Consider the following 24660-nt stretch of genomic DNA (forward strand, 5'->3'; position numbering starts at 1 on the left):
ATGAGTGACTTACAATGAAATGAAATCAAAACAAAAACTGTCAGAGGTTTCGAAATTCTTAAAAAATCTTTTAAATTAATGCGAAGTTTCGAAGGGAGACCCCCCTTTTTTAAAACTGTGATGACAAGTGGTAACCACTGATATTGGCTCCGTATTAAATTTTAACCAATGCGCCAATGTTGTGTAACCAATGCGCCACCAACCTTGGAAACGTTTTTTTTTTCATGTTAAACAAAATCGCAAGAATGATTAATATGCCACAGGATAGATATGAATTCCAAAAGTGACAGGTCCAAGTTAAATGGTCAGCCGTTTGAATTCCGAGTCGTGGCCAAGTGACCTTTGCAGTGTATTATTATACCTGAGTAACGAAATATAGGGTGCGGTAGTGTAACCGCGGGTTGATAAGCGCAAGCGTTTTTGGGTCCGTGCGTGAGCGTGAGAGTTTGCTACTTTCGTTGCCGACTATAACGATATTTTATTTTGCATTTTTCTGTAACAAAGATAATAATCGAGAGCTTTAGCGACTTGTTATATATTGTATAGCAAAGACAACGAAGCATTTAATCTTAAAAAAAAAAAAAAATTTATTATAATTAATTTACATTACATTAGCAGTCTGTAAATTTCGTGAAGGTTTAGAGCATATTCCATCACGCTGCTGCTATGCGGGTTGCTGGAATACACATGTGGCAGAATTTCGTTGAAATTACACACATAATGACACCTCACGATGGTTTCCTTCACCGCCGAGCACGAGATGAATTATAAACACAAATTAAGCACGTAAAGATCTATGTAATATATAATACAAAAGGTACATTTATAAAAGGCATCATACAATAGTCTGAAGAACGTAATAAAAATGTTTGGTACACTATTATGTTGAAAAGGTTGCACTAGCTTTCATTCGCTGCCTTCCCTTAATACACGTTTTATTCGAATTAATAAAAGACAAAACGCTTTTTTTCAAGTAACGCTCACAGTGTTACCGTACCCTGAAAACTTTAAAACGCAATTATATTGTACTGTAATAGTTATTTTATGTGCTTTTATTATACGAAGCTAACAATAGTTGGATTAGCTGTGTGTAGTGGCATTTTTATTATTGACTTTTCAAATTGTTATTGTAAAGGTGGGAACAGAATACGTTTTTATAACGCTGCCTTATGTTCGTGGAATGTGGACACACCTTTATTATTTTTTTATGACAAATAGTACATACTTTATTAAATGCGTTCTTAGTAATATTTTTGTGTATAAGTCATACGTACGATGTTAGGATGTCGGATGTAGAACCATATCTTGCATAAATGATTCGACGCTGACTGGATCTCGTTTATTTTCGTCAATTTTGTATTTAATTGCATTGGTTATCAAGAATAGATATTTCGCAGTTAAATAATTATGAGTGGGCGGGACCAACTTAACCAGGACTGAATTAAACTTGATGCAGAGATGTTTTTTTTTTAATTCGGTTCCTCATACATTTGTACAGATATTTTATTGGTTATAAGTTTATGTGTAGTGGCAAAGATTAACTAATAATGACGACCTCTGTTGTCGAGTACTGTGTACACCGGTTTTCATGGGTACGCCACTCCGAGGTCGAGGGTTCGATTCCCGGCCGAGTCGACGTAGTAAAAGTTCATTAGTTTTCTATGTTGTCTCGGGTCTGGGTGTATGTGGTACCGTCGTTACTTATGATTTTCCATTACACATGTGCTTTAGCTACTTACATTGGGATCGGAGTAATGTATGTGATGTTCTCCAATATTTACTTATTTTTTATTATTTATAATAATTCTCACAAAAGTGGTAACAAAATGGCAGCTCTACATTTAGTTTAGTGTCGCTGTATGACGATTCAAAAGAACTCGTATAAATTTTTTTTTTTTAATTGTCTACCACTAGTCGTTGCGTATGAACTTCTGTCTTAATAATAATATTCGCAATTAACCCAGTTCCACTGTGGTAAAATAATATAATGTTATTATGTAGGCAAATTCATATCATTAAAAAAAAAATATATAGCAAGTATTATTTCGCATATTTAACGGCTTCTAACCTCGTTTTAACTCTGTTAGTTTTTAGAAGAATTTAGTAACGTAATTAATCCAGCCAAGCCACAAGGCCTTCGTAGTGGTTCCGTGCTATTTCGTCGGCTTGGAGGAAGTTGAGATGTTTTATGAATATTCAAATTTATACATATAATGATAGTTTAACAGTTTCGAAATAGCTGGTATACGTCAGATTGTTTATTTATTTAATAATAAATAAATTCAACAGTACTTTTAAAGATACGAACTTGGTATACAGTGTTTACAATTATCCGCAATCGCTGATGAAATCAATTTGACTATTGACTTCAATCTGAACTGTGATTGGTCGATAGTGTCCGATGACGTAATAGCCGACCAATGAACGTTTAGTATTACTTTAGTAAATATAACTCTTCTCGTTATTTCTGAGGCTCAAAATAATGGTTTATAATTGAAATATAAGTGCTATGTATTTATTGTATGTTTATGTATTTGGAAACGTGTATAACACGGTCAAATGGATAGACGGAATAATTGTATTAAATGATTATGTACTTGTTGACTTTTATACGTAACCCTAGAAAGTTATATTTCTAAAGTTAAATTATGACTAATTTGCACAGTCTTAAAATGTTCGTTTTATCCGTGATTCGACATTCTATACACTTACCCGCCTTAATAGCCGTCTAAATGAATAATGTATTACTGTATTTGCATTCGACTATTGCCGTCTAAATTTTAAACGGAAGGCAGGGAAATTAATATAGTCATAGGATTTGTGACGTCAGACAGTCAGTGTCACCAGTCTATTTCTCGTCTTTTTTTTTAATTATCTGTGCCGAGAGGGCACAGATTATTTCGCCAATGTCACGTGAGACGGAGAAGACGCGATGGAGATTTAACGGTGCGGTCGAGAGTATACGCTCAATTTAATATTGAAGGCAATAGTAGTAGACTCTTTGAAAGCCTTAGGGCTTTCAAAAACAACACAATAATAAATAATTATATAAACATATTTTTTTAATTAAAATAACATATAAGAACAATCACAAAACAATTTGGAACATGTAATCAATGTATAAATAAATAATTACAAACTAAACACAAACATTCAACATATATAGGGCGAGGAACTTAAAGAGGAAGAACATCGTATAGGGAATGCAGGAGCTCGGGGCAAGGAAACAGTATATGGAATAAGGAACCTTAATCTAGGCCACATTCACACGAAGAGTGATCTCTAACCCCAATTTTACATAGATGTATAGGGGGTAGGTGCATATCCAAGGCGTAGGCTCATTCCTTCTTTATATTTGCACCTACCTAAGATGAACGGTTAAAGTATTCGCATCTGACAAGAAAATTAATAACCTAGTGGTTATCAATGTAGAAATATAATTTTTGTTTTGTTCTAAGGTAAATATATTAACAAAGGAATCTCTTTTATTATTATATTTTTGTTCCTTAAATACCCAGATAAACTCGCATACGGACAATGTCCATGTACGTTGGTACTGCGGGAAGTATAAAGTATCGGTTGCAACGTCATTGCGGCACCAACCTTAGGAAAGCATGTTATCCCTTTTGCCTTAAGTTATACTAACTTCATCGCTTGTTAAACTGAAACATTATAAATAAATATTGGACAACATCACATACATTACACTGATCCCAATGTAAGTAGCTAAAGCACTTGTGTTATGGAAAATCAGAAGTAACGGCGGTACCACAAACACCCAGACCCAAGACAATATAGAAATCTAATGAACTTTTTCTACGTCGACTCGGCCGGGAATCAAACCCGGGACCTCGGAGTGGCGTACCCATGAAAACCGGTGTACACGCTACTCGACCACGAAGGTCGTCTCTATATGATACTAAGTATTGATTATTTGACGTAGAATTTGTGATGTGTGGGTGGTACCTACTGAAAAGGGTTTCCACGAAACTACCAATAAAATATTTTGTGATTGAGCCCAAGTAACTACAGGTAGGAGGGATATGACACCTTAGGTCCCAAGGTTGACAGGAAAATGTCATACAGTGGCTATGGCCGATGATAAACAATTACAATGTGGGGGCACATTTGTAAGTCTTTTACTTGGTCGTAGGGCTTTGTGCAAGCCCGTCTGGGTAGGTACCACCCACTTATCATATATTCTACCGCCAAATAACAGTACTCTGTATCGTTGTGTTCCGATTAGAAGGGTGAGTGAGCCGGTGTAATCACAGGCACAAGGGCCATAACATCTTAGTTCCCGAGGTTGGTGGCGCATAGGTGATGTAAGGAATGGTTAATATTTCTTACAGCGCTTTTGTCTATGGGCGGTGTTGACCTCTTACCATCGGGTGGCCCATATGATCGTCCGCCAACGAAAGCCATAAAATGTAACCGTCGACTAGGCTTAATATGTCCCTTTGAATTTGAGAAGATCGTATTTGATCTCAATAGACTATGAATGAGAAATAATTATACTTTTAATTTTTTTATTTTCCTAAGTATATTCAAATTTCCCGCTTGACAACTATCTTGGAACTTAGTGACGAATAGCGAACATTATAATTACAATTCTATTGACAATCCGTAGTGCTCGTGGTTTCAGCCCCCATATCTAATATCAAGACTGCGGTCACTTTCAATTGTCCGTTTTAAAATTGTAATAACCACACGCGTACGTTCCGACAGTTTAATTAAACGTCGACGAACAGATTATACGATTTTATCCTCTGACACACTGCTTATTCGTTAGTTCTCCTGTACGTACAATGGGAAAATATATCATAAAATTAATATTACATTAAATTATACTTTCAAGTGCTTAATGAGTAACTTTTTTTTTAAATTTCTGTAGACAAACGTGATATCGTTTTTTGATGGTAATTCATTACTTTCAAATCGACGTAGGCAGTTAAAAGTGGTATAACACTTAACATCGTCAATGCGCTGTTAACTAGGGCTAAGATGTTGAATTCATTGTGCCTGGAATTGTACAGGGGGATAATTGTACTAACATTTATTGTCATAATAAACGTTTCCGATTTGATCTCGATTATAATTCGATCCAAGTTCGACGGAATCGTAAATTGTTATGTTAATAGAATAAGCAGCGAGCTATGTCGTTTGTGCCTGTAGTTACACTGGCTCACTCACCTTTCAAATCGAAACATAACCATACGAAATATTACTGTTTGGCGGTAGAATATCTAATGAGTGGGCCACTACCCAGGCGGGCTTGCAAAGCCTTATCAAGTATACACCAAGTATTATAGAAAAAAAAAAATTATAAACATATACAATAAACATATTATAACAATGACCTTTTATCTTTGTCCCGATCAGATAAAAATTAACTATCCACGCAATCTATTGTCTGGTCTATAAGAAATCCATCAGTGCAATTCTGTTAGATTGTAGTTCATATCTCGCTCGTGTATTGCTTAAATCGGCAGTACCGTCTGGAGACCCTGGCGCCACAAAGAAGTGGCCTCCACTTCAACAACAACAACAACAACAACAACAACAACAACAACAACTAGAGCAACAGTGGCGTGGAGACCCTAATAAATATATTATGAATTTATTAGAATATTTTAATTTCAATCAGTAAGTTATAATTTATTCACTTGCATCGGTAACTTTTAAAACAGTAATTGGTATATTTTTTTTATAATAGATAGATAGCCCTCTCATGCGAAGGCCCCATGGCACTTACCCCGGTTACCCTCCCCTAAATACAGCCCTGCGTACCGTGATACGCATTCAAGAAACGATTCGTTTCGCTCACGGAAGTAGAATTGTTTACGAGACGTAGTTCAGGAGCTTTAATCTGTTGCCTACTTAGGAATTCGAAGGTTACGAATAACGGATAGTATTAGTAATTAGTACTAAACGAATATTCTTTTGAATATAGTAAGTATTTTTACTGAGCCGAGATGGCCCAGTGGTTAGAACGCGTGCATCTTAACCGATGATTTCGGGTTCAAACCCAGGCAGGCACCACTGAAATTTCATGTGCTTAATTTGTGTTTATAATTCACCTCGTGCTCGGCGGTGAAGGAAAACATCGTGAGGAAACCTGCATGTGTCTAATTTTCAACGAAATTCTGCCACATGTGTATTCCGCCAACCCGCATTGGAGCAGCGTGGTGGAATATGCTCCAAACCTTCTCCTCAAAGGGAGATGAGGCCTTTATCCCAGCAGTGGGACATTTACGGGCTGCTAATGCTAATGTAAGTATTTTATAATATCGTATATACAGACAATGTCGTATAGAATTGTCTGAGATTTTTAGATTTTAATAGATAAGGTATATTATTCAACCCAGGATTATATAGATGACTAGCTGTGCCTGCGACTTCGTCTGCGTTGTTTGAATTTCATTTATTTAGATATTGTAGCGTGATTTTATTTTTATTCTATATATAATTCTAAAATAAAAGTAGTCTAAGTTACTCCTTATTACATCCGCTATCTGCCAGTGAAAGTCCCGTCGAAATCGGTTCAGCCGTTCCAGAGATTAGCCGGAACAAACAGACAGACAGACAGACAAAAATTGTAAAAAATGTTATTTTGGTATATGTACCGTGTATACATACATATGCATTTAGTAAAAATAGTTTATTTTAATATTACAAACAGACACTCCAATTTTATTATATGTATCGATGAAATCGCGTGCAGCTCGTACTAATACTTGTTGATATTCGTGCTGGGTTTATTATAACGTGTTTCAAATATTGGAAACGAGTAACTACTGAGTTTCTTGCCGGTTACGATCTACATTGCGAACCGGTGGTAGCTGTAGTTCTAATATACTTCCGTAAATTGACGTTTACTTCAAAAGTGCTCGTAAAAGGCTACTTGAATAAAGTATTTTTTGATTTGATTTTATCGTGTTCTGCGTATGTTCTAACAGTATTGCATTCGTGCCTCCAAGCGAGCAGCTGCCGAACCTTATATTTATTTAAAGCTACGGTCATAACCTCGCTTTTACATACAATTTCTATATTTTAGCTTTATTTATAATTAAATTTTGTTTTTGTTTCTAGTTTTATTATCGTAACTAAAACAGGGTTTTTATTATTCTAAAGCGATTGTTTTCATAAAACGTAAACGAAAGTACACAGCGATTAAAGTACAAATGTTTGGCGGCGTAATAATTGTTGATCTGGTTATAACCAGTTCAAACCGGATCGTATAGACCCGCCACCACTTAGCATAAAAAATAGTTTGCCTATAATATCAAAATTTTTGCAGTTGAACTATAAGTCTAGCTTTAACCCCAAACATAAAAATGTTTTTGTTATAACACGCCTAAGTTAAAAATGTATATATCTACATAGGTTTTGCAATTTATTCATTACCTACATACTTAATTACCGTTATGTTCTACACAAGCTAGCCATGTGTATAGTCGGCGCATTGTAATTTCATTGTTTACTATGTCTGGACTAGATTTTGATCATGCCGCGTCACGCCTCTTGCCATTCACTTGTCAGCGTTCATGTTAAAGGCGACTAGCGAGCTAATTAATCGCTATCGCTCGTGAAGATTAAATTTACCTTTTGATCAGTAGACTTACTATATTAATTACTACTTGTGAAAGCAAATTATAATTTTTATGTATATTCGATAAATACTAATTTAACGTTTTGGTTTTTTAATATTGTTTACTTAAAAACATATATATTATATATATATATATAAATATTCTTCTTATAAAAAACACCTGTGCGGACTTTATATATAAAATCTTGTTTCGTTTATTTAACTTTGTTAAAGTACTTAGTGGATTTGCCTTTTTGTAATAAAAGTTTTAATTATAACAAACAGTCTTTATTGTGTCACAGAGCAGAGTAATGCTAAGAAGAAAAAGGCGCGAAATTTACCACAGACTATACATAGTTGGCTATAGATAACTTATAATTTAACAAACTTAATATAGTATTACTATGTGTAATGAAAGCCAAGTAATGTTACAAACAAAATCAACATATCATGTTCGTTATTCGACTCATTTTTATAATAATATTATATAATTAAATTATAAATCCGCCACAGACATTACGTTGTATAAAGAAACCCCGGCGAGTAATTCGTATTAATTTATTACCCTAATTAAAATAAAAGTTATTTTCTATTTATAAATATTTATGTATGTATGCTGGTGTCTTTTAAATCGGGTAGCGTAGCTATTGCATGTGTGGGTAAAACGTAAGTGATGTGTTTAAAACTATTCATCTTAATATTTACTTCAAGTGTTTGTATTTACACTGCCACTGTTTTCATGGCATGTGAATGATTGTGTAATCATCGTTTATCATTCACACGTAAATCCTTTATTTTGATCTCGTGTGATGTGTATATGGGACTCGCCGGTGGCCAGGACGTATAGAACACATTATTTTTAGTGAAAACACCGGTGGTACTCTCTCTGTCTCTCTAACGGGCGTTACGGAATCGCTTTCGCATGCTACTCTGTGTAATTACTTATACGTCCTAATAGTAGGTAGACTGTTAAATTTCCTCTGTCGCTGTTTACTGTCTAATTATCTACACACTTGCCATAGAGTACAGAGATATCGTGGTTTTTTAGGAAGCTAACTTGCACAGAGGGATTGGGTACGTATTTAATAATGTTACTCTGCTCACTGTGTTTAATTATAATATAGTATTTATTCAATAAATATAGTAAGGAGTAGTATAACATACTACTACCAAAAACTATTAATATTACACAAGCTCTAAGGAATGATTCGAGACTCAGATTAATAACTCATTTAATTAATCACAAGCGAGTAATTTAATTGTCTGCTGTTTTTACGGTCAACTTGGATATCGCTGTCCGCGTCATACATCGACATTCACTTATATGAAGGAGCTGTGCGTCACGAGCGGCAGCGATTTTGATGCAACGGTAATGATTTATTAGTCGGATGGTTCCGGTTCCATTTTTAAATGTTAGTTTTCCTCGATTTTCATGTGGGATGTATAATTTTATAATGATTCAATTGTATTTAATTAGAGAGAGCCGAGATGGTCCAGTGGTTAGAACGCGTGCATTTTAACCGATGATTTCGGGTTCAAACCCAGGTTTATTTGTGTTTATAACTTATCTCGTGCTCGACGGTGAGGGAAAACATCGTGAGGAAACCTGCATGTGTCTAAATTCAAGGAAATTCTGCCATACAACAATACAATGTATTCCACCATTGAAGCTGCGTGGTGGAATATTCTCCGAACCTTCTCCTCAAAGGGAAAGGAGGCCTTAGCCCATCAGTGGGAAATTTACAGGCTGCTAATGTAATGTAAAAAAAATATACTAAATAATATAACTGGGGAAGAGATTACTTACTGTGCTTCTTACCGATTGTGCTCAAATGAATTATGTACTCGGGGGGTACAACCCGCTCATCCAAATTTCAAGAGATACTAGCTAGCTATCCAAAGCATGTTATACTATACAAGTGTGTGTGTCTGCAAACACAGGTGCACTCTATATTCCGTCACTAATCATCCGCTAGGATGGCAATTTGAAAGTGGAAACCGTTCAGGTGCAAGAGCGACAGATTAAAGTTTCTGAGGCACCTATAATTAGTAGGTGGAGGCTTAAATTCTACGGTCTTAAAGTATTTTGGGCTTAAATTCTAAATTATTTTGAAGTGAATCCTTAAAGCTACTTTAAGCGCTGCGAGGATTACACGATTAAATAATTAAGCGTTTATGTGTGTGGCGTTAGAGAAACTTCAAAGTTCAAAATCATTCAGCATTAGCATTAGCAGCCCGTAAATGTCCCACTGCTGGGATAAAGGCCTCCTCTCCCTTTGAGGAGAAGGTCAAAATCATTTATTGCACATTTAATGAGTTACTTGTTTGATTATTCATGTATATTGTTAATGGAATAAAATTGCCATTAATAACTGTAAAAAGACGCCTTTGAAAATTGGCAGCCAGCTAGTGAGCTAGTTTATTTAGATATCCACTGGTTTATTCTGTACATGTTGTTAGTGTCGGATTGCCCACGTAGCAAGAGTAGAAATTGCTACCAGTCCCACATATTTAAACCCACTCATCCCAGCCTGAGCTTAATTTTTTAAATGTATTGAGTATTTTTTCTACCAATTTATACTCAAGAACCCATGGCAGATCAAGCGCTCTTTGAAAGAATTTGCTACGGGCGCCGCGCTTGCTTAATCCGCCACTGCTTATTTGAATAGGCGTTTTCAAAAGTTGTTAAGTTTGAACATTGAACAAAAATGAAAATTTCCGTTTCTCAATCATGTAATATCGAAACAGGTATTATGATTAATATCATAATTAATTCTTAGTTATCGTTCAACCTGTTTATAAGTTCCTCGTCCGCTTCCGCTTGTGCCGACGACCACCTTTCACAAACATTCCTTACACCACGGCCACCGGACAATATAATGATATAAGTTGATATAATGAAACCTTGACCAGGGACGGGATCTCGAGCAATTTTTAAAACAGCCAAAATAAACCTTATTGCTCTGCAATAAGCTCTAACAACGGAAACAAAAAAGGTCATAACTAATTAGCCGTAATTATTACGATAAATATATAAATTGAAAATTTTAGCTCACTAAAATAAATCTTATTGCATTGTAATAAAGTCTAAATAATTAACTCAAAATTGATTAGCCGTTTATTACAATTTTAAGTATTCATTTATGAATATTAAAAAGTTCAAAAATAAACCATATTGTAAGGCAATAAAATCTAGAAATGAATCTGTTAATAGCAATAACATAGGCAATTTATATAGAACCTTTTTTTTATTTACTATTCTATTTTTGGAGTGTCAATGCAATTTGGTTGATTAATATCACGCCAATTTAAAAAGTACTCAGTTAAAAGAGTTGTAATGTAAATTGAAGCGTAATACCATTGCAATAGATGCTAAAATGATTTCGTACTCTGTTTAATAAGACTTTTGGCATTATTCTTAAAAGGTTTCAACAGAAATCGAAGCTTATGTAATGTATATTTAAAGGTCGTTATTAAATGCCTAGATAATTAAATCCGTGACTTATTGTGATTTCTGTGTTTTTATGCGAAAACGTCTAAAGGTTTTTTTTTTTTTATTAGGTAGGTCATAGACCTTAAAAATGAAAATATTCTGTCAATTGTTTTATAAATAGATTAATTTGCGGCATGTCCCGACTACGTCCGGCTGAAATAAGAATCAACTTTACTTTCCGCCATTAGCGCCAATAATTCAAATATATCGGTACAGTCGTTTAATATGTTAGTTCAGTGATAAACACACCTACGGAAGAATTATATATATGTATACATATAGACTAGCTAAATCCGCGACTTCGCCTTCTTGGAATTCAGTTTGTGACAAAAATGCTTCAAGAACTTGTTGACAACCCTTTATAACCAACATTCCCTCCTCAATAATAAAAAAAATAACCTATGGAGTTAAAGTTTGATACGTACCAAATTTCGTCGAACAGACCGAGTTACTTTCGCATTTGTAATTGTACACATATATATTAATTATTATTCATAACTTTAGTAACATTGTCTTATTGTGTAACTAGCGACCCGCCCCGGCTTTGCACGGGTGCAATGTGGGTAATCTTTAAGAGATAGACATATACCATCGCGGACTTTTTTGAAGACCGTTTTAAGGTGTACAATACTGAAGTACATTATTTTGATCTATCTCGTAGGGTTCAGCCAGCGTTTACAATGTAAGCGAAAAAAATGTATAAATTTACGACATCACATTAGAAAGTTTTAAAATTATCAGTGTTACTTAACTATATTGTCTTTGTATTATATACAAAAACCTTCCTCTCGAACCACTCTATCTATTTAAAAAAACCGCATCAAAATCCGTTGCGTAGTTTTAAAGATTTAAGCATACAAAGGGACATAGGGACAGAAAAAGCGACTTTGTTTTATACTATATAAAGAAGATATTCAGCCAATCGTAAACCGTTGCATATAAATAAAATAGAAAATAAACATTCATATATATTACGCATGTTAAACTTTTTTTTGATATAGGCCACCTGATGGTAAGTGGTCATGACCGCCCATGGATATTGGCGATACAAGAAATATTAACCATTCCTTAATACGCCGACCTTGGGAACTATACATATCATGTCCCTTGTGCCTATAGTTACACTATCTCACCCTTCAACCCGGAACACATAAATTAGTATTGTTGTTTGGCGGCAAAATACCGTTATGAAACAAGTATTTAAATATTTATATAAATCCTTTTTAATAAACACTAAGTACTTAGGACCGAGCGCGTTGGCACCGGTCGGTGTTGATCTCATTCATGCATAATATACCTATATCACAGTGATGACGCCGCTACAGTTGCTACACGTCATCCACCAGTGGTATTTAAAACAAGAGGCGTGTAAATGATTGTAATACAATTTATCCTTCGCCCTAACCTCGTTATTTTATGAGATTTTGGAAAATGCTTCGTTGATCTAGTAGCTAGGTTATAATGCTGCAGATTTTTAAAGCCTGGGTTGAAATTCCAGTTTGGGATGATGAATGTAATTCAGAAATTATCAGCAGCTCGAAGTTAGGAAGTCACAAGTGTTACACTCCTGTAATTTCGTAAATATGTTGGTCTTGGACCTGAAGAGTCTCCGGTCGTTTAGGGTATAGAGAGAGTTTGTCTGCGCTAGATATTATTTATATTCTGTTACCAATAAGAAGCGGTTTAGTATTACTCGCGGAACATAGTTTGAAGACCCCTGAGGCTTTAGATTTATGTATCTCAAGCGATTTGCTAATAGCTCGTACAATACGAACAGTTCTTGGTGAATATATCATTAGTTATAACAAAACACGATTCCAAATAACGACTCATATCACCATTCATTTTACTTCCAAAGTTCCGATAACAGCTTCGTCGAAGATTCCATTTTTATGCAAATCCATAATGAATATCAAAGATTAATCAAGCTCTCGACCAATGATATCGCGTCAATTTGCTGTCAAATGCTGTTTGGCTTTTGTACTCTTGCGGCTGGAATAGACTGTAGTTGATACTTTTCTAGATCACCGTTCGTACAGATGCATCTCTTAAGTAACACTCACGTGTTATATGTCTTATCGAAGAACTATAGTTCGTGCGAGGTCTAAGTTTGCGTAACTTGATATTTTATTCCACGAACATATTGTTCCCGAGGCGTACAACTTTAAGATTATCAGTGCAATGCTAAAACTATAAGAAATTTATTCTAAAATATGCACGTGATTTACGTTTCGTAATGTAGTCATTAGTCTTCTCCGGCAGGAGGCTTTTGCCCAGCCTTGGGATTGGGATATTTATTGGCTGTTACTAACTTACCTGGTGGTAGATCTTTGTGTATTCCCATCTGAGTAGACATGAGTGGATGACTCGTCAAATATTTTACCGTCAAACAGAAATACTTAGTATTGTTGCGTATCAGTACAGAAGGTGAGTGAGCCAGTGTAACGACATGCACAGACATATAACATCTTAGTTTTCAAGCTCGGTGGCGTATTAGCGATGAAAGGGGTTGTTAATATTTACAGCACCAATATTTACAGGCGGTGGTACCCACTAGCAATCAGGTGGCCCGTAAACAAAAAGTTTAATGCAATACTTTCGATTCAAAAGTGCTTTTATATACACTTAATTTTTTTTTATTTTTTATTCAACATGAAAATTGGAAACAATTGCAATATCACATTCATTCACAATTTTCGAACACTGGTCCGAAGTCATTAAATGAATTAAATTGCATATCAAACAAAATACATACTGATTTCAAACTGACGTGTTTCGTTTATAACCTTATAAGGAGTCTACGTAAGCTTTTACGTACCTCAATTTGCTAGATACGATCTTAAAAAACCATTACGTGTGAGAAACGCTACCTTTGCAACATTATTGTGAAATTATTATTTTTTTTTTTTTTTACAAATCTTGATAACTTACTCGATTACAAAGGTAACAAAAGATAATAATTCGTCTAAAGTTTGTGTATTTTTCTTGGATTAGATTTTGAAATACGAGAGATTTTAGATTGTTAACTGCTCAATAACTAAGACTTCGTTAGGAATTAAACACGGCGGATTAAAGATGGCGTTTGTCGGCAATCAACATTTGCGACTAAAAAAAAAAATTTTTAAGTGATTCTAAAATGATTTATAATGTAAAATTTTTGTATTCAAATTTCCTTATACACTTTTATTTTTCATCTGAAAATCATCACGATTCACGTAAAAATAAACTTAACAAATTATAAAATAAACTTTACAGGTCAATCTTAAGGTTAAAAATCGAAAAGGCGCGAATTTTATCGTCGTAGATATTTATAGTGGCGTCTGGTACGTTCCATTTTCAAATAAAATTAAAAATAAAATTTGATTTTATCAGTCGAATCAAATGGAACACTTTCAAATGTTTCAACAGATTAAAAATCTAGTACACAGATTATGATAAAAAAGATGTGACGTGCGATAAGGTTCAATTCTGACGTTCAATAACTGACTGACAAGAGAACAAAAGAAAATTTTGCGAAATAATCTGTGCCCAATCTTGGCATAAATAAAAGCCAAAATAAAAAAAATAAAAAAAGAAAATTTTAACAGATTGAATATATTTAATGTTTGATATCTTTGAAAATACCCATTGTTGGGAAAAGTATTTTTTTAGAGGGAAGGTTTTGGAACTTTATCTACCACGCTGTTTAACCTTAAAAGTGTTAATATATGTGGCAGTATCGCATCTAATAAATGCAATTTTCGTACAATGAAAAATAAATCCTTGATAATCTAATCGAAATTGAGCATCAAACTCTCGTTTAAGTATCACGTGTTCTATCTGCCAAGTAGGTTCTACGGAGACTCCTTTTCTCAAATGACGCAATATATGGTTTAATTATTATAAAATATATTACAATATAAAACTGGTTGGCATTTCTTATGGTGCCAATGTCTATGAGCGGTGGTGACCACTTGGCGTCAGGTGGTCTATTTGTCAGGATAGCTGGAAGATAAAAAAATATCTCTTGATTTTTCCAAAAGACTTTATGAGCCAAATATTTATTAGTAACTAAAACACAAAATACTCTTCAATAGTTTATACTCTTAATAATAGAATGTATTTAAAAAATCCTAAAAAAACATCGCTGATATCGGACAAAATATTCATTAAAAATATTTAAAAGTATAATTTTTTTGAGTCCATGATCAATATTATTTTTCTTTTGTCGTTGTAAGTTTAACACAATCTATTTTATGACTTAACAAATTGTTAACATTCGTTGGATTTATAGTGTGTGTATGTTATCTGTGACATTTTAACTTGACGTATTAAAAAATTTAAAGCTCTTAACAAAAAACCATTGATGAATAAGAAACATTACTCAATACAAGACTATATTGAAGATAAAAATGCGTAGACTTAGTATTTATTGACTTCTAGGCAGGATATATAAGAAGATATTACTGTTTACTGTCATCAGTAATGAAAATGTTGGAAAATAGCAACTACTGAGTTTCTTGTCGGTTCTTCTCGGTAGAATCTACTTTCTCAACATGAGTTTACTTGAATGAATAATATTTAGCTTGATTTGATTTATCAACAAATAAATAATAAAAAAAATTATGTCCTTAAACAGTTCCGTATGGAACGACCTGACTCATACAGACATTAAGACAGCAGTCATTAATATAACTGGTACACTTATTATAACTTGTCTGAGGCAATTCACTTGTACAAGGTTATGGAACTCTTAACTATAAAATGTCCCGGCTCCACCTGTGTTACTGTATCTTAATATGACTCGTTTGGTCCCGAGTCTCTTAGGTTGAAACCCCAGGTCGGGCCAATAAAATTTTGGGTTTAGGTAATTGGGTTTTACTATCGAAATATTTTCAGTAACAGGTTTTGAGTCTAGAGGCTAGAAGTGTGCACACTCTCGTGCCTCGGAAAGCACGTAAAGACATTGGTCCTGTCTGAACTCTTCCGGTCCTGTCGGATTTGACGGCTCTTCGGATTATGAGGAATTGAGAGTGGAACTGCGTTAGCGCACACTTGTGCACTTTAATATGTCCTGTGCAGTTGGCGGAGTAGACCCTCTTGAGATTTGCCAGCGTGGCCAAAATCGGTCAGGACAACACAATTATCATCTTTGTCACCGAACTTCTAAACGTCTGAACTGATTTTGATGATGTTGTGTATTTTCGAGTGTTTGGTTTATTGGATCTAGTTGTTGTTGCGATCGAATTTCAGGACTTTAGAAAAAAAATGATTAAATTTCTTATTTCAGCCACATGGGAATCCATCATTTATATATAGAATTCAATATAATTGAACTTTTCGTTAGCTTCAGTAATGTTTGTGCATTCTTGACGAATTAGCCTAATTTGAAGATGGTTTATTCTTTTAAGAATCTTTGTATAACGTATCTACAGCCTAACTACACTTAACGATGTGAGATTATTTTGTAATACATTAACTACTAATATGATAAATGCAAAGACATATCTTGTCTGTCTGTTACGCTCTGACAACTGCCACTGAACAGATCTTGATGAAATTTAGCACTAATGAATTGGGGCTTCCCTTTTTCATTTACCCCTCGAGGGTGGGTGAAAGTTTGTGTGCGTCAATTTTATTCAATTATCAAATATCGCACGGTTGAAGCTGCGGTTTATATATGTTTGTATATAATGTATCGAATTGACCTATAAATGTATATCGTTGGTTTTATAGTAAGATAGTTTATATAAGGCGATAGTAGACGTCACTAAAAGATCACTTGTTGTGCCATTTCGGTCATTATCTTTGTTATGTTTGTTTTTCTTACTAAAGCAATCTCTTAAATGTCGATAAATAAATGTTTTTATGTGGTCTCATTGTAGCGGGAATACAATTTATTGAGCCTCGTTTCGTTGTCTGAGATTTGAATTTAAATTGATTAAGAATATCGTTAAAGATTTGCCTCAAACATACAAACAGGCGAATATGAATTTTAAATATTCAATGTAGAAGCATTGCAGTTATATATTATTACTTATATAGTCAAAGCAAAAACTACCTAACATTAAACAAAACGGCGAATTTATTGTCTATAAAGATTTTCCTTTGTATAACGAGTTCTTTTTTTAAATAATTTTGATTTTTTTTAAAAATGACAGCTAGGAATTATAATTTATTCTCACATCACAATGAAGGTTCTCTATCATGCTTTCTTTTCTCTCTCTTTACGGTCAAAAGTCATTATCGTGTAATATGCTCATTGACATAGCTGTTACATAGCCCGCTTTGTTAAATTAAATACTGACCTATGTATAATAAAAAAATGTATTATTGTGATTACGTATTAAACATACAGACATTTATCTATTGTACTAAAAATCAAAGTAATATCAACTTTTTTTTTAAACTTGCGCTTGCAGCACTTTTCACGTGAAACTGCTTAAACTATATAGCTCTCTTTCTATTCTATACGTCATATCGTCCTTCTCCCTCATGTAATTGTCTAAACGTGAAGCGTCCTTAAAATTTCTTTCTAATATATCAAATCGTCATGTAAAAAGTTTCAATTGAATAAAACCTCCTTTGTCTGTCTTTTATGTTCTAAGAGGTTGGTAGCATTGATTCATTTTAGATGAAAATATCTGTTGCAACAGCGCCAGCTTGATAAATGATCAGCTGAGACAATATGTTATTAACTTAATAACCATTTAATTTAATTATATACGGTTTATAGGACTTAGCTTGAAAACTTATTATAAGGTCCGGGTATGACGGACGGGCTTTACAATATTGCCCTGGCGTCCGCCATCTTAGGTCTCAGGTGACGTCATTAAATCTAATTATAGTAAGAATAGGTCGTCAAAGTACATTGTCGTTATTTATGTGGGGTAGAGGATAACATACGTCATTTCCTAGTGGAATGTGCCCGAAATGCTGCCACGGGACAGGAGTTTACGCGACGTATCGATGTAAATTTAAAGGATGTCGGCGATTTTCAAAGCGCACTGTCTTTACCCGACTCAGATATGGCAAAAATGATTAACTAGTTTAAGTTAAAATAAGATTATAAGTGGAAATTTTAGTAAGGGAACGATGGGACTTTAGCTTTGTCACTAAAAAGTCCCAAGAAAAAACAGATTAAAAAAAGAGTCTACTGTCAATTCTTTTCCATACCTTAAATTTATATTATGAAAAAGTGAGATTGTTTATCTGTTTGTTTGTTACGTTTTCACTTTTTAACTACTCAACCGATCATCTAAGACCTAGATTGCAACCTAGATTCTAGGTTACAAAACAGAGAGCCGTTTAATAATGTACATGATAGATATCTCTGTCTGTCTGAGAGTGACGGTATGAGGTTTGCACATGTGTCTGCATTCAGACATTGCTCTTTTTCCCATGTTTATTTTGTATGACTAGGTTTTATTTAAAATTTATCATCCTTATATAAATTAATAAAGGTAATAATTGTTTTACTACCAATATTTGTATGGTAAAAGATTGTTTCGTAAATTTCCCCCATAATTAAACGTGAAGGTCGTACCAAGAATGTGCTCGATATTGGCTGAGTGTATCAAAATTCAACCTGTGTACGAGTATTTTAATAAATTCGTTGCGTTAGCTTGTAAGTGTATCGTTTGAGTGTTTATTTTTAATCTGTACGTTAAACTTCCGTCCGCACAACACGCCTGCGCCGTGCGCCAGCAACAGATGGCAATGCCGGCCACTATAATGGACATACCTTTTACCAATAACCTGATCTCAAGGTTCGGGACCACGCCCGTGCATTCTCTCAACTACATAGAAAGCTCCGGCCGCCCTCTTACCGACCTATTTACGTATTAATTAATATTCTATTGTATTATTAACGAATAATCGATACTAATAGTATAAATGCGAAAGTAACTCTGTCTGTTTGTCTGTTAGTCTTTCAAGGCCAAACCACTCCGAATTTGATGAAATTCAGTACAAAGTGATGAAGTATCTTTCTATATATGTAATTTTCTGTACGTTTGTTTGTCACTGAAATCCTGAAGTCCCGACGAAAATATTGTTAAGAGTCTTTCCTCACTAATGATACAAGATTTGACTGTCATCGGCGAGGAGACAACGAACGGTGTCCGGGGTTTTTGCACCCCTGCACCCTGGATTAAGACGTACCTTTTTATGATATAGATTAGCGTACGGGAAATTAGATCACCTGGTGTTAAGTGGTCACCCATTGACATTAGCGCTGTAAGAAATATTAACCATTCCTTACATCGCCAATGCGCCACCAACCTTGGGAGCTAAGATGTTATGTCCCTCAAGCTTTTGGTTACACTGGCTCACTCACCCTTCAAACAGGAACATAAAAATTCTTAGCATTGCTTAGAATATCTTATTAGTAGTGGTTTTATTTTATATCATGATTCATATAAGTTCTACTTGTATATACATATATATATGTAACATAGTATGTAAACAATTCTAGAAAGTTGATTTTAACCTGCTTGTAATATCTCGCTCCAATTTGCAAGCAAATATGTATAATTCGGATATCAATGGGCTGGTTTGATCTCAAATGAACGACCGAACTATAAACTGCTTTTTTTTTTAAGTTTACAATAGGTAGATAGCTTGGCAGTAGGCAAACACAACCGCGCATGTCCATGTAACTTCCTTAAATCGTTAATATGCTATCGAGTTTGGGAACTAAGATGTTATGTCACTATGACTCGTTACACTGGCCTACTCGCCCTTGAAACTAGAACACAACACTGGTAAATACTGCTTGGTTTGCCGCTTGCACAAAACCCTACAACCACGAGATATTTTATTTACGGGGTTACGTAAAATAGGATATACAAAGAGCCGAGATGGCCAAATAGTTAGAACGCGTGTATCTTAACCGATGATTGAGTTTCAAACCCAGGCAAGCACCACTGAATTTTCATGAGCTTAATTTGCGTTTATAATATCATATCATCTCGTGCTCGGCGGTGAAGGAAAACATCGTGAGGAAACTTACATGTGTTTAATTTCACCGAAATTCTGAAACATGAGTATCCATAAAACTGCATTGGAGCAGCGTGGTGGAATATGCTTCAAACCTTCTCCTCCATGACTTAGACCAGCAGTGGGAAATTTAAAGGCTGTTAATGTTTTAATGTGTTACTAAATAAATCATATCTTTTTAACTTAAACACTAACTATATGTAACCAAATATTTGTTCACACAGAACTGTTAAACTGATACCAATAAATTGATATCAAAGCTACAACCACAATATCAGATGTCATATTCTAGTAAATGTTGACCAATGATCGGATACATAACGGGACCAGATATGCCAATCAATGATTTGACCTTTAGGGTATCGGTGCAGTAGCTAGCTTATCCGTCTGTAGCTACCGAGACCCTAGGGTTAAATACCAGTTCGGAGCTGTTAAAAGTAATTGGGATTATTTCTTAAATTATTTTCAGTAACAGCTCGGTATTTGGTATTTAATCACGTGAAACCGTTTTTGCTATATGCCAACGATCAAAAATATCTGTATAAAATGATAGATTTCCTTTACAATAAGTCATCCCCTAAAATGTCAATAGGGGTAAATATTGACACAACTGACTATCGACAGAAGCCTAAACACACCGATATTTCGAGTCTCAGAAATGATGATTTCATACTAAAATTTTCAGCTTGGAGATGTTTTTTTTTTTAAATCTTTTCTCAGTAATCTCTAACGTTATGTTATTTTTTTGTTTTTTTTTTTTTATACGAAATTTTGAACTCAAGTTTCTTAACTTGAGTTCAAAATTTCTTGCTACTACATCCACAGATGGAGACTCTGCGTAGTATGTGCCTGTTGGTTGGTTTAAAATTAGTTTTAATTAATAAAGCCATCTGATCTTTAATCGAAGATTGTTCAAACTTGTGTTCAAACTTGGCTAATGTATTGACGTTAGAAAACATCTTAAGAAAACTTGCATGTGTCTGATTTCAATGAAATTCTACCACACGTGTATCTGCCATCACTTATTGGAGTAACATGGCGAAATTAGTGTTGTCGCTACGATTTTTGAAGCGGGCAACATTAAAAAAAAAAAAGAAAACATTGGCGGGAAATTTAAGCTCTCTTCTGGATACGCTGGAAGCGGGAACGTTGTTATAACATTATTTTACATTACTGTATTGTTTTACTTTAATTCTTAACTTAACCAATAAAGAGAAAAACGTTATTAAATTATTTCAAGAGTGATACATACAACTTATATAAATATACCGTACAAATAACTTGCAGCAGTTAATTAACAAATAACTTTCTTTTACATTAGCTTCTAAGCTCCTTCTCCTCAAACGGAGAGTAGCACATTGACGGGCTTTTAGTTTTTGGTAAACCACAAAATTATTTAATGTCGAGTTAAATAAATCCAAAACACAATATCGTGCCTACAGCAAAGTGTAATAAATTAAAATAACTGCCTATTATATTCGTAATTTGATTCCTATAAGTAATAAGGAAATAGTTTTTTTTTACGTAACTAAATAATTTTATACCAACCAATACACCTTGACGTTCAGCCGGAAGTAACATGGGCAATTTAATTCGCTTGCCGATCCGATATATTTAGAGAAAAAACTAAATACTTCTTGTTAATTTGTTTATTTTATACGACGATTATTTGAATAATTTGGTCTTATACGGATTATTTTATGTCTGTTTATAATTTGTCGACGTCCGCCATTTCGTGTCGATTACGATTTACCTAAAATGGCGGCACAAAAAATATAGGCATTTTAAATTTAAATGAAATTATCAACTCGACTGAGTCATCATATAAATTTCAAATGAACAACGAATGCGATATATTTCCTTGAATGATTTCTCAGAAGTATATTTATACTTGAAAAATGCTCATGTGATAAGTTTTTATTCGAAAAGTTATCAATATAATGTTTGCACTGCCTGCCATGTGAAGTCTCATCGGTCGAGTCGAAGTTCTATCAGATTACGAGAGTCAGGTTTCTTTGCTTAAAGTTCACTTGTTCTTCACAGCTACCTTGGTTCTGTGAAAAGACAAAATAAAAAGTAGAGAAGGCTTTTGTCTAACATAACATATTATCATCCTCCTGCATGTCTTCTTCTTGAATACTTCTCGGTCTGACGATCTTTCTAGTAATATCGTCTTTCACACAATCCATCCATAGTTTCTTTGGTCATCCCCTACATATATATCCATCCACATCCATGCTCAAGACCTTCTTCACAATAGGCTCCTCATTCCTCAGGCTTTAGCCTAACATTCAGACATTTACAAAGTAATATCTTGTAATAAGCTACTGTTTCTTCCTAACTGGATGGACTCATTTGCGACGTATGCCGACTATCTATACTAATAGTATAGATGCGAAAGTAACTGTCTGTATGTTGCTCTTTAACGTCCAAACGAATTTGATGAAATTTGGCTTGAAACAAGGTTGAACTCCCATGGCGGACATAGGGTACTTTTTAATGACTAGCGCCTTACAAGCAACCCAAAAACCGCGTGCGAATCTCTGTGTAAAGTTATTATATCCGATATTGCCGATGAAAATGTATACGCAAAAGATTTAGCTTTGTAACAATCGGAATTCGCTTGTTCGTTTATCTAAAGCATTTATCTATAGCGAAGAAATAATCAATGTTACCATTTATAGGGGTCAGACGAATGCGTGCCGTTTCCGAGGTGAACGGCGTTCTGTGCGCTTATAGTTTGACCGCCTTGTCGATAGTTATTTTTTCAATAATAACTAGATAAACAATGATAACTATGTCAACACTCGTGCCAAGGTGGTCAAGTTGTAGGAATACATGGATCTTAACATTTGGTTGCGGGTTCACACCCAGACAAGCACCTTTAATCTTAATCTTCATTTGTTCATTGAACGGACGAAAAATTTAAAACACCGTAGACGATGCAGGAAAACTCATGAAATCTGTCACATGTGAATCGACTAACGTGTATTGGACCAGTATGGTGGTATAATCTCCGAATATTTTTATCAAAAGGAGAGTTAGCCCAGCAGTGAACCATTTTAGAGTGTTACTATTAATGACTTATATTTTACTTTACGAAAAACATCTATATCAGTAGAGAGTAAAAATGGTACTTTTAGGAAAAGAGGATTAAAGTTAAGTTAGTAAACCTCTTTTCCCAAAACTACTATTAAGCATTTTAGCGTTTCTTCCTCTCTCTGATGAAAGATACGCTGACAGACAAAAAGCATTTATATTTTTAATATTATAAATGCGAAAATAACTCTATTACATTTTCACGGCTAAACCACTAAACTTTGGTATGAATTAAATGAAATTTCGTAATAAGCAAGCTGGAACCCTAAGGAAAAATATGGGATACTTTTTATACCTCACACCTACGAAAACTAACATGAAGCGAAGATGTAGGTTAAAAATAGTTTTTATATGTAGTGAGGATACTTTCTATAAATCGTTATATTATAGAATCCTAAGCATTATTATTATTATATGGTTATTTGTTTCACACAAATTAAAGGCGATAGCTGAGACGAACATATATTGCCTACTCACATATGTAACCAGATGTCATCCCGATGACCTATGGCCGTAAATCACACTGTCTAAATGAAGAATTTATTAAATAACAATCAGCTTATATATAATAAATATAAATAAATAAATAAATATTGGACAACATCACACGCATTACTCTCAGCCCAATGTAAGTAGCTAAAGGACTTGTGTTATGGAAAATCAGAAGTAACGACGGTACCACATATATACATTATTGTTATACACGGTTGTGTAGGTGCGCTTCCATTTAAAGATTTGGCAATTTCTCCAGAAAGTCGATAATAATCACAAACTGAAATATTTATTATTTACATCTTTAGAAGATAATTTTACTCTAGTGGTAACGCAGCTTTAGCATTATAAGAAGTTTAGATGTATTTATGAGTTATTGCAAAAGAATTTATTGTAACTCTTTTTAAATTACTAACAGTATTTAAAACGGGATATTTACCAGGTTTTTTATTTTTATCTGTTGGAGCTCGATATTTCGACATTATCAACGAATGTCTTGTTCACGAAAAAACCCATGTTAATTTAAAATCTTTTTTAAATTGTTTTTGTTTTATTACAGATGGCACGCCAACGAAGCGTCAGCGTCCCCGCGACATGTCGCTCGCGGAACCACCGCACACGATGGAGATCGCGCAGATTCTCATATCGCTGCTTCACGCTTGGGGCCTGGACCCGGATCTGGATAGAGTCTGCGAGTCCAAACTCGGGTTGCTTCGACCAATGGTATGATATTTAATTGAATCGTTAGATGTTCAACTGCCAAACAGCGATAATTTGATTTGGTTCCAAAAATGACGCTTTGACGGTGTAAGAAATGATTCATATATCTGACAACCAATGTCGGTGGTGACAACTTACCATCAACCTATTAGCCAGTCTGCTAACTGACTAGAAATAAAAAAAAAAAAAAACGCGTATGTATTTGAGTTATGTTGATCGAGTAGAAAGCTCATGAATCTTAGCGATCGAATTATAAATTCGGTTTTAAATGAGTATTCTAAATTTG

The 24660-nt window shown here is 34.4% G+C and overlaps 1 protein-coding gene across 4 annotated transcripts in view; it reads left to right on the forward strand.

Annotated features, from left to right (window-relative positions):
• The window catches only part of LOC125074370 (WD repeat-containing protein 7), a 129692-nt gene that overhangs the window by 98188 nt on the left and 6844 nt on the right, over positions 1-24660 (forward strand). For all 4 annotated transcript variants that reach the window (XM_047685677.1, XM_047685680.1, XM_047685679.1 and 1 more), the window contains one exon: positions 24214-24377. In XM_047685677.1, coding sequence (XP_047541633.1) covers positions 24214-24377 — 164 coding nt within the window. The remainder of the gene's footprint in view (positions 1-24213; positions 24378-24660) is intronic.

This window comes from Vanessa atalanta, chromosome 27 (assembly GCF_905147765.1).
Source record: "Vanessa atalanta chromosome 27, ilVanAtal1.2, whole genome shotgun sequence".
NCBI classification, from domain to species: domain Eukaryota; kingdom Metazoa; phylum Arthropoda; class Insecta; order Lepidoptera; family Nymphalidae; genus Vanessa; species Vanessa atalanta.